General features: G+C 39.8%; 1 protein-coding gene across 1 annotated transcript in view; it reads left to right on the top strand.

Moving 5' to 3' along the window:
* The window catches only part of TNNI3K (TNNI3 interacting kinase), a 311,086-nt gene that overhangs the window by 240,455 nt on the left and 57,066 nt on the right, over positions 1 to 13,565 (top strand). Inside the window, exons 22-23 of the mRNA XM_065910902.1 lie at positions 5,493 to 5,552; positions 8,877 to 9,046. Of these exons, the coding sequence (XP_065766974.1) occupies positions 5,493 to 5,552; positions 8,877 to 9,046 (230 nt within the window). The remainder of the gene's footprint in view (positions 1 to 5,492; positions 5,553 to 8,876; positions 9,047 to 13,565) is intronic.

Raw genomic sequence — 13,565 nt, 5'->3', positions numbered from 1 at the left:
TCAACTAAGCTGTTCTGTGCAATGGAACATGCTAGGTATACAGGAGTAAACAGACCTTTGCTTACCCTCAAATCATGTTTCAGCTAGTGATATAGGCATGTAAATATCCAGTTTTAACACAGAAAGAATTTTAAGAATCTAAGTGAAAGTGAAAAAATCTAAGTGAAAGATATATGCATTTGAATGCAAAGTTCTAAAGAACAGCAAGAAGAAATAAGAAAGCCTTCTTCAGTGATCAGTGGAAAGAAATAGAAGAAAACAATAGAATGGGAAAGACTAGAGCTCTCTTCAAGAAAATCAGAGATACCAAGGGAACAATTCATGCAAGCATGATCATGAATGTTGTCTGTTAGGACCTAACAGAAGCAGAAGATATTAAGAATACACAGAAGAACTGTACAAAAAAGATCTTCATGACACAGATAACCACAGTGGTGTGATCACTCACTCTTAGAGCCAGACATCCTGGAATGTGAAGTCAAGTGGTCCTTAGGAAGCATCACTACAAACAAAGCAAGTAAAGGTGATGGAATTTCAGTTGAGCTATTTCAAATCCTAAATGATGACACTGTGAAAGTGCTACACTCAATATGCCAGCAAATTTGGAAAGCTCAGCAGTGGCCACAGAACTGGAAAATGTCAGTTTTCACCCCGATCCCAAAGAAAAGCAATGCCAAAGAATGGCAATGCCAAAGGGTGCTCAAACTACCACATGCTAGCAAAGTAATGCTCAAATTTCTCCAAGCCAGGCTTCAACAATACGTGAACCATGAACTTCCAGATGTTCAAACTGGATTTAGAAAAGGCAGAGGAACCAGAGATCAAATTGCCAACATCCACGGGATCATTGAAGAAGTATGACAGTTCCAGAAAAACATCTATTTCTGCTTTATTGACAACCTCAAAGCCTTTGACTGTGTGGGTCACAACAAACTGTGGGAAATTCTTCAAGAGATGGGAACACCAGACCACCTGAGCTGCCTCCTGAGAAATCTGTATTGGTCAAGAAGCAACAGTTGGAATTGGACATGGAACAACAGACTGGTTCCAAATACAGAAAGGAGTATGTCAAGGCTGTATATTGTCACCCTACTTATTTAACTTCTATGCAGAGTACATCATGAGAAATTCTGGGCTGGATGAAGCACAAGCTGGAGTCAAGATTGTTGGGAGAAATATCAATAACCTCAGATATGCAGGTGATACCACCCTTATGGCAGAAAGTGAAGAACTAATGAGCCTCTTGATGAAAGTGAAAGAGGAGAGTGAAAAAGTTGGCTTAAAGCTCAACATTCAGAAAACCAAGATCATGGCATCTGGTCCCATCATTTCATGGCAAATAGATGGGGAAACAGTGGAAACAGTGATAGACTTTATCTTGGGGGGCTCAATATCACTGCAAATGGTGACTGCAGCCATGAAATTAAATGATGCTTATTCCTTGGAAGAAAAACTATAACCAACCTAGACAGCAAGTTAAAAAGCAGAGACATTACTTTGCCAGCAAAGGTTTATCTAGTCAAAGCTATGGTTTTTCTAGTGGTCATGTATGGATGTGAGAGTTGGACTATAAAGAAAGCTGAGCCCTGATGCTTTTGAATTGTGTTGGAGAAGACTCTTGAGAGTCCCTTGGACTACTAGGAGATCCAACCAGTCCATCCTAAAGGAAATCAGTCCTGAATATTCATTGGAAGGACTGATGTTGAAGCTGAAACTCCAATACTTTGGCCACCTGCTGTAAAGAACTGACTCATTTGAAGAGACCCTGATACTGGGAAAGATTGAGGGCAGGAGGAGAAGGGGACGACAGAGGATGAGATGGTTGGATGGCATCACCAACACTAAGGACATGAGTTTGAGTAAGCTCCAGGAGTTGGTTATGGACAGGGAAACCTGGAATGCTGCAGTCCATGGGGTCACAGTCAGACACAACTGAGCAACTGAACTGACTAAACTGAAGTGAAAGTGAAAAATTATTTTTTGAAATCCTTGGATACTTTCAAAAAAGATGTGTCTTGTAAGTTGGACTTGAAGAGGGCAAAGGTTTCCACAGGCAAAGAATATGAATTAGATAATTCTAGACTGAAAAAATGGTAAGAGCAACGTTCTGCACTGAGCAGAAGATCTAAGTTCCCTTCCTTCAGCCTCCCTGGACTGCTTAGAATCTGCCTTATGCATATGTGTTTCAGAGGTCAGCCAGAGAATTAGGCAGAGTTTACATACAAATGGGCTTCCCACATGGCCCTAGTGGTAAAGAAACCACCTGCCAGTGAAGGAAACATAAGAGACAGGGTTTCAATCCCTGGGTAGGAAAAATTCCCTGGAGGAGGTCATAGCAACACACTCCAGTATTCTTGCCTGGAGAATCCCATGGGCAAGTGGAGCCTGGCATGCTACAGTTGACATGACTGAAGAGTCTTGAAGAGTTGGACATGACTGAAGAGACTTAACATGCATGCGTGCAAATCCAAATAATGGGGCTCCCTCTCCCAGGCCCTTTTCTTCCAGGATTTCCTCTCATTTTTAGTGCTAATAAAGAGGATTTTAGGTTGCCTCCTCCAAGATTCCTGCCCCCTGGTATACATGCCAGAAATAACTCCCTTCATTTGAGTGTGGGCAGAATCTATGCATATGATGAGCAATTAAGCACATAATTATGTTTTCTAATCTGGCAAAACAAAGATTATTCTGTGTAGGTGTGACCTACTCAAATGACCCCTTTAAAAGCAAAGGATTTTTCTTCAGTTGGTTACAGGGGGCGAAGTTTAGAGACACATGTCCTTGCTGGCCAGAAAGAAAGCAAATGGATATGTTGTGAACTGCTTATAGGGGCTGTGTGGCAGGGAGCTGTGGACATACTCTGGAAGCTGACAGTCACCCCTGAACAACAGTTGGCAAGAAAATAAGGACCTGAGTCATACAACCACAAGGAAATGAGTTCTTCCAGTACCAGCAAGCTGGGAAGAGACTCAGATGATATTCACGGAGTGCACTGATGCCATAATTTTAACCTGTTGAGGCCCCGAGCAAAGGACCCAGTTCACCTGTACTAAACTCTGACCCACAGAAACTGAGCTAATAAATCGGCATTATTTTGAACCACGGCATCTTTGATAATTTGTTATACACCCTTACGTGTGCTCAGCTGTCTCCAACCCTTTGCAGCCCCTTGGACTGTAGCCCGCCAGGCTCCTCTGTCAATGGGATTTTTCAGGCAAGAATACTGGAGAGGGTTGCCATTGCCTACTGCAGGGGATCTTCCCAACCCAGGGATCAAACTTTCATCTCCTGTGTCTTCTGCATTGGCAGGCAGATTCTTTACCACTGAGCTACCTGTGAAGTGATGCAAAAAATAGAAGGAAGAATTATCCTTAGAGCAATGTCCTTGAGTAGATTAGCAGGGATAAGATCTAGCACACAGTGAAGGAACTGCCCTCAGATAGAATCTGGCAAAATTCATCTATAGAAAAGGAAGTGAAGGCAGGTTATGTGAGTTTAGACATAGGTAGGTGGTTGAAATAGTAGTAGGAGCTATAGGTTTGAGGAAAGAAGAGAAGGTACAAAATAGCCACCTAGAGTGTGAACAAGAATAAGCTAGCAATATGAAATATGCTCTCTGAGCAGTGCTAAGGGTCCACTTCAGATTAGAGGGTCATAATTTTGAAATAAGACCTGTCAGGATGATTCAATCAAGACTAGGATTTTTCCAATTGTGTACAATCACACAATAGGGCAAGGGAGTTGAAGCTGTGTGGAGAGGAGTGGTTATGATTGTCAACGAAATCCAAGCTAACCCAGGGAGGAAATGCGGTGACCCCGTGATGGTGAAAAGACGGTAACAGGAACAGAAAGTAGGGAGACAGATTAGATGATAGATAGACGATAGAGCAATATTAACAAGAATAAGGCTTTTAAGGCTGAGTAATACACATACACACACACACACACTATATATATATATATATATATATATATATATATATATATATACACACATATATATGTATATACACATGGGTATTGGTTTATTGCACTGTTTTCTTCTGCTTTAGGGTATATTCGAAAATCATCACAATAAAAAGCAGGGTTTTCTTAAGTGTTGAGGTGGTTTATGTGGTCAAAGTTTGCTGGAGTCAGGATTCTGGAAGAAATGAGCTAGATAGGAAGGAGACAGAGCCCTGAGAGTGATCTAATGGAAAGTGTGTGGTGGAATAGCTCAGAGAAGTTGCAAGCATTGCTAGTAATAGAGTCTAGGGTATGAATGACCAACGAACTAATTAACTAAAGGAAGGTAGAAGGTAAGATCATCGCGGAAGAGGAAACAAAGGAACTGGGAAGTCAGGGGTCACCTTTGTGATTATCTGCTTGGATAATAAAAACACTGAGAGTCATGCTGGAGAGCTTGACAGTGAGCCAGATGCAAAATCTTTGAACAAAGGAGAGTAGCTCTGTGGAAAAGCTTGATAAACTGGTGGCTTTTCAAGGAGAAGCCATCCGGAATTTGCAAAGTCAGTGAGAAAGACACAGACCGCAGCTTAGCGCACTAGCACCCGCACACTCCTGGAGGTACAGGAAAGTAAGAGAAAGAGCTTCCTCTTGGAGAGCTCCGGGGGAGGCTGTGTCCTCAGGGGAGGGCTAGATATTAAGGGAGAAATTGTTCTACTAAGAATCTAAATTAGTTGGTTACAGCACCTGAATGTTAAATTGGGCTATCCACCTCCTGGCAGTGAAAGTTTCATAAAGGGAGAAATGATAGGTTATGTAGTCCTTAGGACCTGACAAAAGGAGGCATATAATTTCTTCAAAAGAGACCGACGTTTTCTAAAATCCCAAGAATTTTTCCCCCAGATCTATACTCGCTTATATATCCCTAGCAACTAGAACAAAGCTTACAATATAATCAGAATACAAGAACTGTTTATTTAACCAAACTCATCTGACAGGAAGATTCATAGTAGACAATACCTTTAATGACAGTGTTTGAAGATAGAAAGCTTATCTTAACCTCTAAAGTAGGGCATGGTCATGGGGTTGTTATTGATCATAGTCTTGATTCTGAGATGCTATTTTCAAAAGTGAACCTAAGTATAAAATTAGCTGTAGCAGTCCTTTCCTTATAGATACATTGTACAGTGTATTATAAGGCACAGAGATAGTTAATAATTTTTAGTATTCACTTTTATTCTTTCATTTTGAAGAGGAAAACCTGCCATTTAAAAGCATGCAAAGCTAATTAAAGCTTTTCCACTATTTCATTATCTGAATGTTGTTGCAAATTCTGACTTAAAACTCTTATCAGAGGGAGACTCAACATTCCTCCCTGAACAGCAAATGAACATTCAATTAACACTTCAATGCAAGTGTATTTTAAGTAAAAATATACTTGATGGTTAATCTCATTCTTTATACATGCAAATACTAAATTTTAAAATCCAAAGAGAGCTGCCTCCCTTTTATTCTTTGGGAGAAAAAAGTCTTTTCTTTATTTACAGGGAAGACCTGAATTTTCTGAAGTTGTTAGCAAGTTAGAAGAGTGTCTCTGCAACATCGAGGTAAGAAATTTACCTTCTGAAATATGTCCGTTAAAAAGGCTTGGATACACAGATTTCTTGGGGGATGGATGTTGCTGGTACTTAACGGAAAGAATATAAGTGTGAGTGTCCATAACTCCATTCATATTCTTACCCTGTCACTTAAGTTGTAATAACTGCATCTATAGGGACAAAGGCAAATTCAGAGTGAACTTGGACTCTTCCAACAAATGATCAGGCAAGCAAATGCACATGGGTATGCATAATTTTAAAAACTGATAAGTAAAAAGTTTAAAATATAACAAATATGTTAGAAGATGATTTAAATCAATTTTTGTATATAAAAATTCTTACATACAATGAAATGTAAGTTAAATCATTAAGTCATTGTCCATTTATGTTCAGTAAGAACAGAAAAAAAATTGTTACTAAAATTAGTACGTAAGTTAATCGGGAGGCATTGCTTGTATACCACACATATGTTGCAAAAAGTGATATGTGTTGGTAATAAGGCTAATGGAATTTTCTTTCCTTAATATTAAGGAGCTATTTGCTTTAATTTTCTCTATAATTGCCTTAATCTTCTATACACCTGTTCAGGAGATAGCATTTGAAAATAGGCAAGGGAACTGAAATGTGAGCACTAATTCAAAAATAATAATATATTCCCCGATGCAGGTAAGTGCTACAAGAGAGGAAGATGGACATTACATATACAGGCGCATGTATAAATGAGTGTATGAAGGGAAGGGGCAAAAATGGAGAAAGACGGCATCAACCTGAGATTGCACAACTAAATCCCAAAGTGAAACCATCCAACAGAAGTTGTCTTTTTTAAAAATTTTAGCCAAGAGTGATCGGAATGCAATCTTTTGTAGAAGTGTCTCAGGTCTACAATTACAGCCTGCAGGGAGTGGTTCTATCTCATGACTCTTTACTGGGATTTATAAAGAAGAAGTTTTTCCTATGGAATGAAACTTTGGTCTTAGACATAAAGCTTCCTTTCCCTTCTCTTCAGTTCTAAAACATACAAAGTATGAAGTAAGTGTATGTAAAGTATGAAGTAAGTGTATGTAAAACATACAAAGAGAGAAGTAAAGGTATATTTGGTAGGGCTACAGTAGCCCTTACAAACAAGAGCATCTGCCAGAGTCCTGGGATGTTGAGAAGCACTTTTAAGGTCTGAGTTTCAAGTATCCTCTCACTTTGAACCTTTGTATTTGACAGAGCAAGGTTGTGCCAAGCATGGGATATATCCAGTTAGATTAGAGAGTGAATTCCAAAAACAGAGATAATGGTAGGATCTACTAAACTGACCAAGCCTCTTAGCACAGTCTCCCGTAGTAGAGAAGATGAGTAACTATGGGCTATATGCAAAGAGAAGTTGCTGGAGTGGGTTGCACTAATTAATGGACTAGGATCATCTTTAAGGGATTTAACTCATGGAGTTCCATAAGGGCCCATTCTCTCTACTCTTCAACTTTTTGGTCAGTGGTTTAGATCTTGGTCAAGAAGTCTCTCTGCTCATCACAGTTGCAGATATAATAAAGTTGAAACAGAACAAATATTTGAAAGCAGGATTCTAGAGTATTTTGGAAGATAAAGTAGTAGGACATGTCTAACAAGAATAAGTTTAACAGGAATAAATATATCATCATGCACTAGAGTCAAGGAAACAACAGTAGAAGAATCAAACAATGGAGATAATGGTTTTGGAGCACCATGAAGATTAGTGGATAAAAATAAACCTTGGGGTAGTTAGAATATGAAATATCTGTCTTGCATCAGAATAAAGAATGTGATTGTTCCTCTCTCTTCAGAGATGGCCAAACAAAATAGTACCCAACATATATCCTTATAACGGAGGAGGAAATGGCAACCCACTCCAGTATTCTTGCTGGGATAATGCCATGGACAGAGGAGCCTGGCATGCTACAGTCCATGGCATCACAAAGAGTTAGACATAGCTGAGTCACTGAACACCTATTCTTATAAAGGGATTATTAAAACTGGAACACAAATTTTAAGGAATAGAAATCAGAATGGTCAATGGATTGGCAACCAATTAGAGGATCCAAGGATGCTTATCCTGGAGAAGGCAAAATTAGGATGAGTCAACAGCTGTTTATAAACATCTGAAGAGCTATCATATGGGAAAGGGATTGGCCTAGTTCTCTGTGGACCAACAGATGGAAATGGAGTCCAGTAATAGATGTGGTTAATTATGAGGAAGAAACTTTCCAATGGTTAGAGCCATCCTAAGATAAGTGAATGGATCTGGATACAATAGGCTCCCCATCAGACTGTGTGAGGATGAAAAGGATGAGATTGAATCATTGGAAAGTCTGAAGGTTCATTTCAACATTGCATGACTCTTTACTTAGAAATGTCTTGTCTACTTGAAGAGCCTAAAATTTACCTATATTATTTTTTAAATAAAAAACCTGTCTCATGAAATTATTATATCAAAGAATTAATGTTCTTCTCTGATAGCTCTGTTGGTAAAGAATCTGCCTGCACTACCGGAGACCTGGGTTCAATCCCTAGATCAGGAAGATCCCCTAGAGAAGGAAATGGCAACCCACTCCTGTATTCTTGCCTGGAAAATCTCATGAACCAAGGAGCCTGGTGGGCTATAGTCCAGGAGGTCACAAGAATTGGACATGACTTAGCAACTAAACCATAACCACAGAGTGCATAAACAGCATGTTTATAAAAAATTCAAGAAAACTATTCTCTTATCTTTTGTTTTTTCTTTCTCATTTTATTCCCTCACACTCTTCTATTTTCTAACTGTACTTAGCTATGTGTAATTATTTTTAAAAACTCTCTACAGCAACTCTATTTAGTCCTCATCCTTGCTAGACATTAAAGCATCCTTCATTTTATGAAATGGATGTACCGTGGAAAAGTGTGTAAATTCAGTTCATGTAAAGGGAATAATTTCATGTAAAAAGGGAATAATCAAAAAGAGTTCCAATTTTAAGGAACTCTGCCATGAATCTTATCACTATAGTGAAAAATGTAGAGAATCTTTTAACCATTAAATAATAATCTTCTATCTGTTTTATGAATCTGACTTGAGCCTACTGTGTTTTGAGAAAGGAAAGCATAAGTTTTATGGGTCAGTTCTCAGCATATAACTGGGTCAAAAAAGTAAATTAAGCTAGCCAAGTGTTGCCATCAGAGGCTGAAAGGAAAGGCCTGAAGCAAGCTGAGCTGAATAGAAATTAAAATATGAGAAATCCTAGAATAGAAAGTTAAAATAAATCTACGTTCTATAATACTATGCCTTTAAGCCTGTTGGATTTATTAAGTGATTGAAATGGCCCCTCCTTCATTCAGCTGATGTCTCCTGCTTCAAGTAACAGCAGCGGGTCTCTCTCACCTTCCTCTTCTTCTGATTGTCTGGTGAACCGCGGAGGGCCTGGCCGGAGCCATGTGGCAGCTTTACGAAGTCGTTTTGAACTGGAATATGCTCTAAATGCAAGGTCCTATGCTGCCTGGTCGCAAAGGTAAGTGGTAATCTAAGCAACAGTTACACAGTCAAGTCAGATTCCAGGGTCTTTCCAACACAGTCACCTGATTGATTAATATCTGCAAGGGATTTACCACCCCTGTGGCAGACTTCAAGAGGGGAGTTTTGAGCCTGTTTTCTTCTAGTATTTTGACCAAAATGTAGAAATTTTGTTGTCCACTAGTTTAGGTTCTCTAAGCTTCAAGTTAACCATTGCCAAAGCAAGAATTGTCTAGTTACAGCAGCAAAAGGAATTTGTTGAAAGTAATCTGAGAGTTTCTTATGGAATTCAAGGAAGAATTTCTGTGTAGGAATCAAGAAATAGCTCTGAACATCTGACCACAAAAATTTCAGTGTTCTGAGAATTACCATATGGCCCAGCAATTCCACCCTTAGATATATTCCCAAAAGAATCGAAAACAGATACCTGCGCTCAAATGTTCATAGTAACACTATTGGCAACAGCCAAAAGGTGGGTGCAAAGCACACACACCCCCTTCATCAGAGGAGCAGAGAAAAAAGGTGGTGTCAACACATGAAAAGGCGCTCAACATAACTCATCATCAGAGCAGTGCAAGGCAGAACCACAGTGAGGTGCCATTACACGCCAGTCAGGATGGCTGCTATCCAAAAGTCTACAAGCAATAAATGCTGGAGAGGGTGTGGAGAAAAGGGAACCCTCTTACACTGTTGGTGGGAATGCAAACTAGTACAGCCACTATGGAGAACAGTGTGGAGATTTCTTAAAAAACTGGAAATAGAACTGCCATATGACCCAGCAATCCCACTTCTGGGCATACACACCGAGGAAACCAGATCTGAAAGAGACACATGCACCCCAATGTTCATCGCAGCACTGTTTATAATAGCCAGGACATGGAAGCAACCTAGATGCCCATCAGCAGATGAATGGATAAGGAAGCTGTGGTACATATACACCATGGAATATTACTCAGCTGTTAAAAAGAATTCATTTGAATCAGTTCTAGTGAGATGGATGAAACTGGAGCCCATTATACAGAGTGAAGTAAGCCAGAAAGATAAAGACCAATACAGTATACTAACGCATATACATGGAATTTAGAAAAGTGGTAATGATAACCCTATATGCAAAACAGAAAAAGAGACACAGATGTACAGAACAGACTTTTGGACTCTGTGGGAGAAGGCGAGGGTGGGATGTTTAGAGAGAACAACATCGAAACATGTGTATTATCTAGGGTGAAACAGATCACCAGCCCAGGTTGGATGCATGAGACAAGTGCTCAGGGCTGGTGCACTGGGAAGACCCAGAGGGAGCGGATGGAGAGGGAGGTGGGAGGGGGGATCGGGATGGGGAATACATGTAAATCCATGGCTGATTCATGTCAATGTATGGCAAAAACCACTACAATATTGTAATTAGCCTCCAACTAATAAAAATAAATGGAAAAAAAAGTGGTGTCCATACACTAGAACATTACTCAGTCTTAATAAGAATGATGTAGTGATGCCTACTGCAGCAGGGAGGAACTCTGAAAACATGCTAAATAAAGGAAAGGGACAAAGATCCTATATTGTATGACTGTATTTATACAAATATCCAGAGTAAAGTGTATTTAGGAGGTTCTAGCAAAATACCATAGATTGGATGGTTTAAGCAGCAGAAGTTTATTTTCTTACCATGAAGCCTAGAAATCTAAGATGAGGGTACCAGCATGGTTGGGTTCCAATGGGACTTACAGTTGGCCATTTTCCTAACTTACAGATGGTCACCTTCTCACCTCACCTTCACATGGCAGAGAGACTTCTGGATCTTTTTATCTTTTTTTAAGGGCACCAATTCTGTCAGATCAAGAGCTTCATTCTTTTAACTTCATTTCACCCTATTCACCTCTGCAAAGGCCCTATTTCAAGTACCGTCACGTGAGGCGTTAGGGCTCCAACATATGAAATTGGAGGGAGGGAGGCACAATTCAGTCAAGAGCGATAGGTAAATCCATAAAAATGAAAAGACTGGTGGTTGCCAGGATCTGGGTAGAGAAGGGGAAAATCAGGAAACACTGCTTCTTGCATACGGGATTCTATTTGGGGATGATGAAAATATTTTGGAATTAGATAGAGGTGGTGGTTGCAAAATAATTGTGAATGTACTAAATGCCCCTGACTTGTTCACTTTAAAATGGTTAATTTTATGTTATGTGAACTTCACCTCAATGAAAGAAAAAAGCCACAAAAAAGTTTAGGCAAAGGGGCAAGTCAGAAAAAGAGAAAAGATGAGTTCAGCCTTCTTCCACAGCAAACTGCCATTTACGTGCCCCAGTCCCCACTAGACAGTCTCCTGTATCTTCTGGCATTCCTTGGGCAAGTCACAGGACTGAGTCTGACGTTGATAGGGAGAGAAAATATACTCACCCTCTAGTGGGAGGTCCTACAAATTCATATGGCAAAGGGCATAAACACAAAAAGCAGAATGATAAGTACAGTTGGCCATGAGAGAAAATATGATTGGCCCCTTTGGATCATATGACCACGTCTAGTCTAAACAAATGTGGTTGGAATGGAGATGGGGTCATATTTCATTCTGTAAACATGGTTGACAATGACCTGATTGGGATAGGGACCAATAAAAGCAGTTACAGTGAGCTGGATAGATACCTTTCAAAGTGTATACTGCAACCTATGGAGAATCAGAAAAGGCTAGCTTAAAATCTCTGTCCGTCTACACGCACCCAAGAGCATTTGCACATAAGCCATTACACACATGCACTTACACACACATATGCACATCCACACATTCTGTCAAGATTTTTATCCTGAAGGTGGGGAAAGATTATCTAGTTTTAGCAAGGGTCTTGTACCCTCTACAAATTGCTACTATTGCCTTTTTAGCCATAGTTATTACATTCCTGGTTTGACAAGAGTTGCAGCTACAGCTCTGAAGAGGTGGGAACCTTAATCACTTAGACTTTAATCTATGGAACATCATGAAATTAAGTATCAGGAGGTCTGATTGATAACAAGGCAAATTGGACACAATTCTTTATTGGATTCCAGTCTCTCGCATCATTTCATAAGGAGCTCATAGGCCAATATTAGATTAGGTTGAGTCTCAGCATCATCTTCTAGTTCCACCTGCTCTCCTTTTCTTTACTTGTGTTTAAAAATTAATTCTCTGAAGAGCCAGATTTTGGTATTTCCAAAGCACACTCACCTGAGATTTGTCCATTGAGGTGAGGTTAAAACAATGAGCTTTTGGGTCAGACAGATCTGAAATTCAGTCTTGGCCTTGTCCCTTAACAACTCAGTTAAGTGACCTTGGGCAAGTTACCTAAGTCTTACACCTAATGGTGAGTGAGTTTAGTCACGAAGTCCTGTCTGACTCTTTGTGACCCTTGGACTGTAGCCCACAGGCTTCTCTGTCTATGGGATTCTCCAGGCAAGAATACTGGAGTGGGTTGCACGTCCTTCTCCAGAGGACCTTCCCAGCCTGGGGATCAAACCCCGTCTCTTGCTTGACAGATTCTTTACCACAGAGCAACCTGGGAAGCCCCTTATACGTAATACATAGATAATAATACCAGCTGTTAGGATTGTGATTGGGAGAGGCAGTATTGTCAAAAGAGAAAGTGATTGGTTGAAAAATGCTAACAGACCCAAACAAAAGATGCAAGTTCCCATAATATAGGTAAGTCACAACTTACAACACATAGATGGCTGTGTGGAAGGGAGGCACAGCAACACTCCCCACTGGGTGAGCTGGGGATGGAGGGAACACAGCTTCCCTGGCCTAGGAGAACCCAGAAGGTACCAGAAGGCACACCACTACTCCTAAAACTGCCCAAACAGAGTGGGCACGAATCATCAGGTGTTTTGAAATGCTCCCTTTGATATTCTCGTAAGAGTTTTTATACCTCCCTGGTCCTTTGGAACAGTTACGGAACCCTGATAAAGTGCTGGTCTGTCTGCTTTTACGAATTTCTTAACAGCCTAGTATACTCTGAATATTTGCTGTGAGGGTATGGTGAAGGGCAGTTTGTAGTCATACCACCCCTCTAGAAAGCTCAGTCTTTGAACTGCTTGAAATCACCTCCAGAAATAAAGCACTTAGCTGAGTTGTAAGATGCACCAAGATAAGAATCATGTCTGCTTGATTCATATCTGTGTCCCTAGGAGCTAGCAGTATGATTGGAATGAAGTCAGTATGTAATAAATATTTGTTCCATGGATAAATAATTGAATAAATTGGCTCAATAATTTGTAATTATTATTATTTTGGAGCATAGTCAGTGGATAAGCTTTAATTATTTTCTTGTATTCTTTCTGTTTAAACAGCTATAACTATGCATTTCTACGGCATGCTAAGCAATATTTTAGACACTTTGAATAGTCATTAAGTAAACCTTAGAAAGGAAGTATTCCAATTTTATAGATAAGGAAACTGAGGCTGAGAAAGGGTAAGTAACTTTACTAAGTTTAAGGAAACAGAATTGGAATTCTCACCCAGGATGCCCCTATGCTTTCTGAATTTCTCTGGC

Source organism: Muntiacus reevesi, chromosome 1 (assembly GCF_963930625.1).
Source record: "Muntiacus reevesi chromosome 1, mMunRee1.1, whole genome shotgun sequence".
Classification (NCBI taxonomy): Eukaryota; Metazoa; Chordata; class Mammalia; order Artiodactyla; family Cervidae; genus Muntiacus; species Muntiacus reevesi.
The sequence above is the reverse complement of the archived record's forward strand: the minus strand, read 5'-3'. Positions and strand labels throughout refer to the sequence as shown.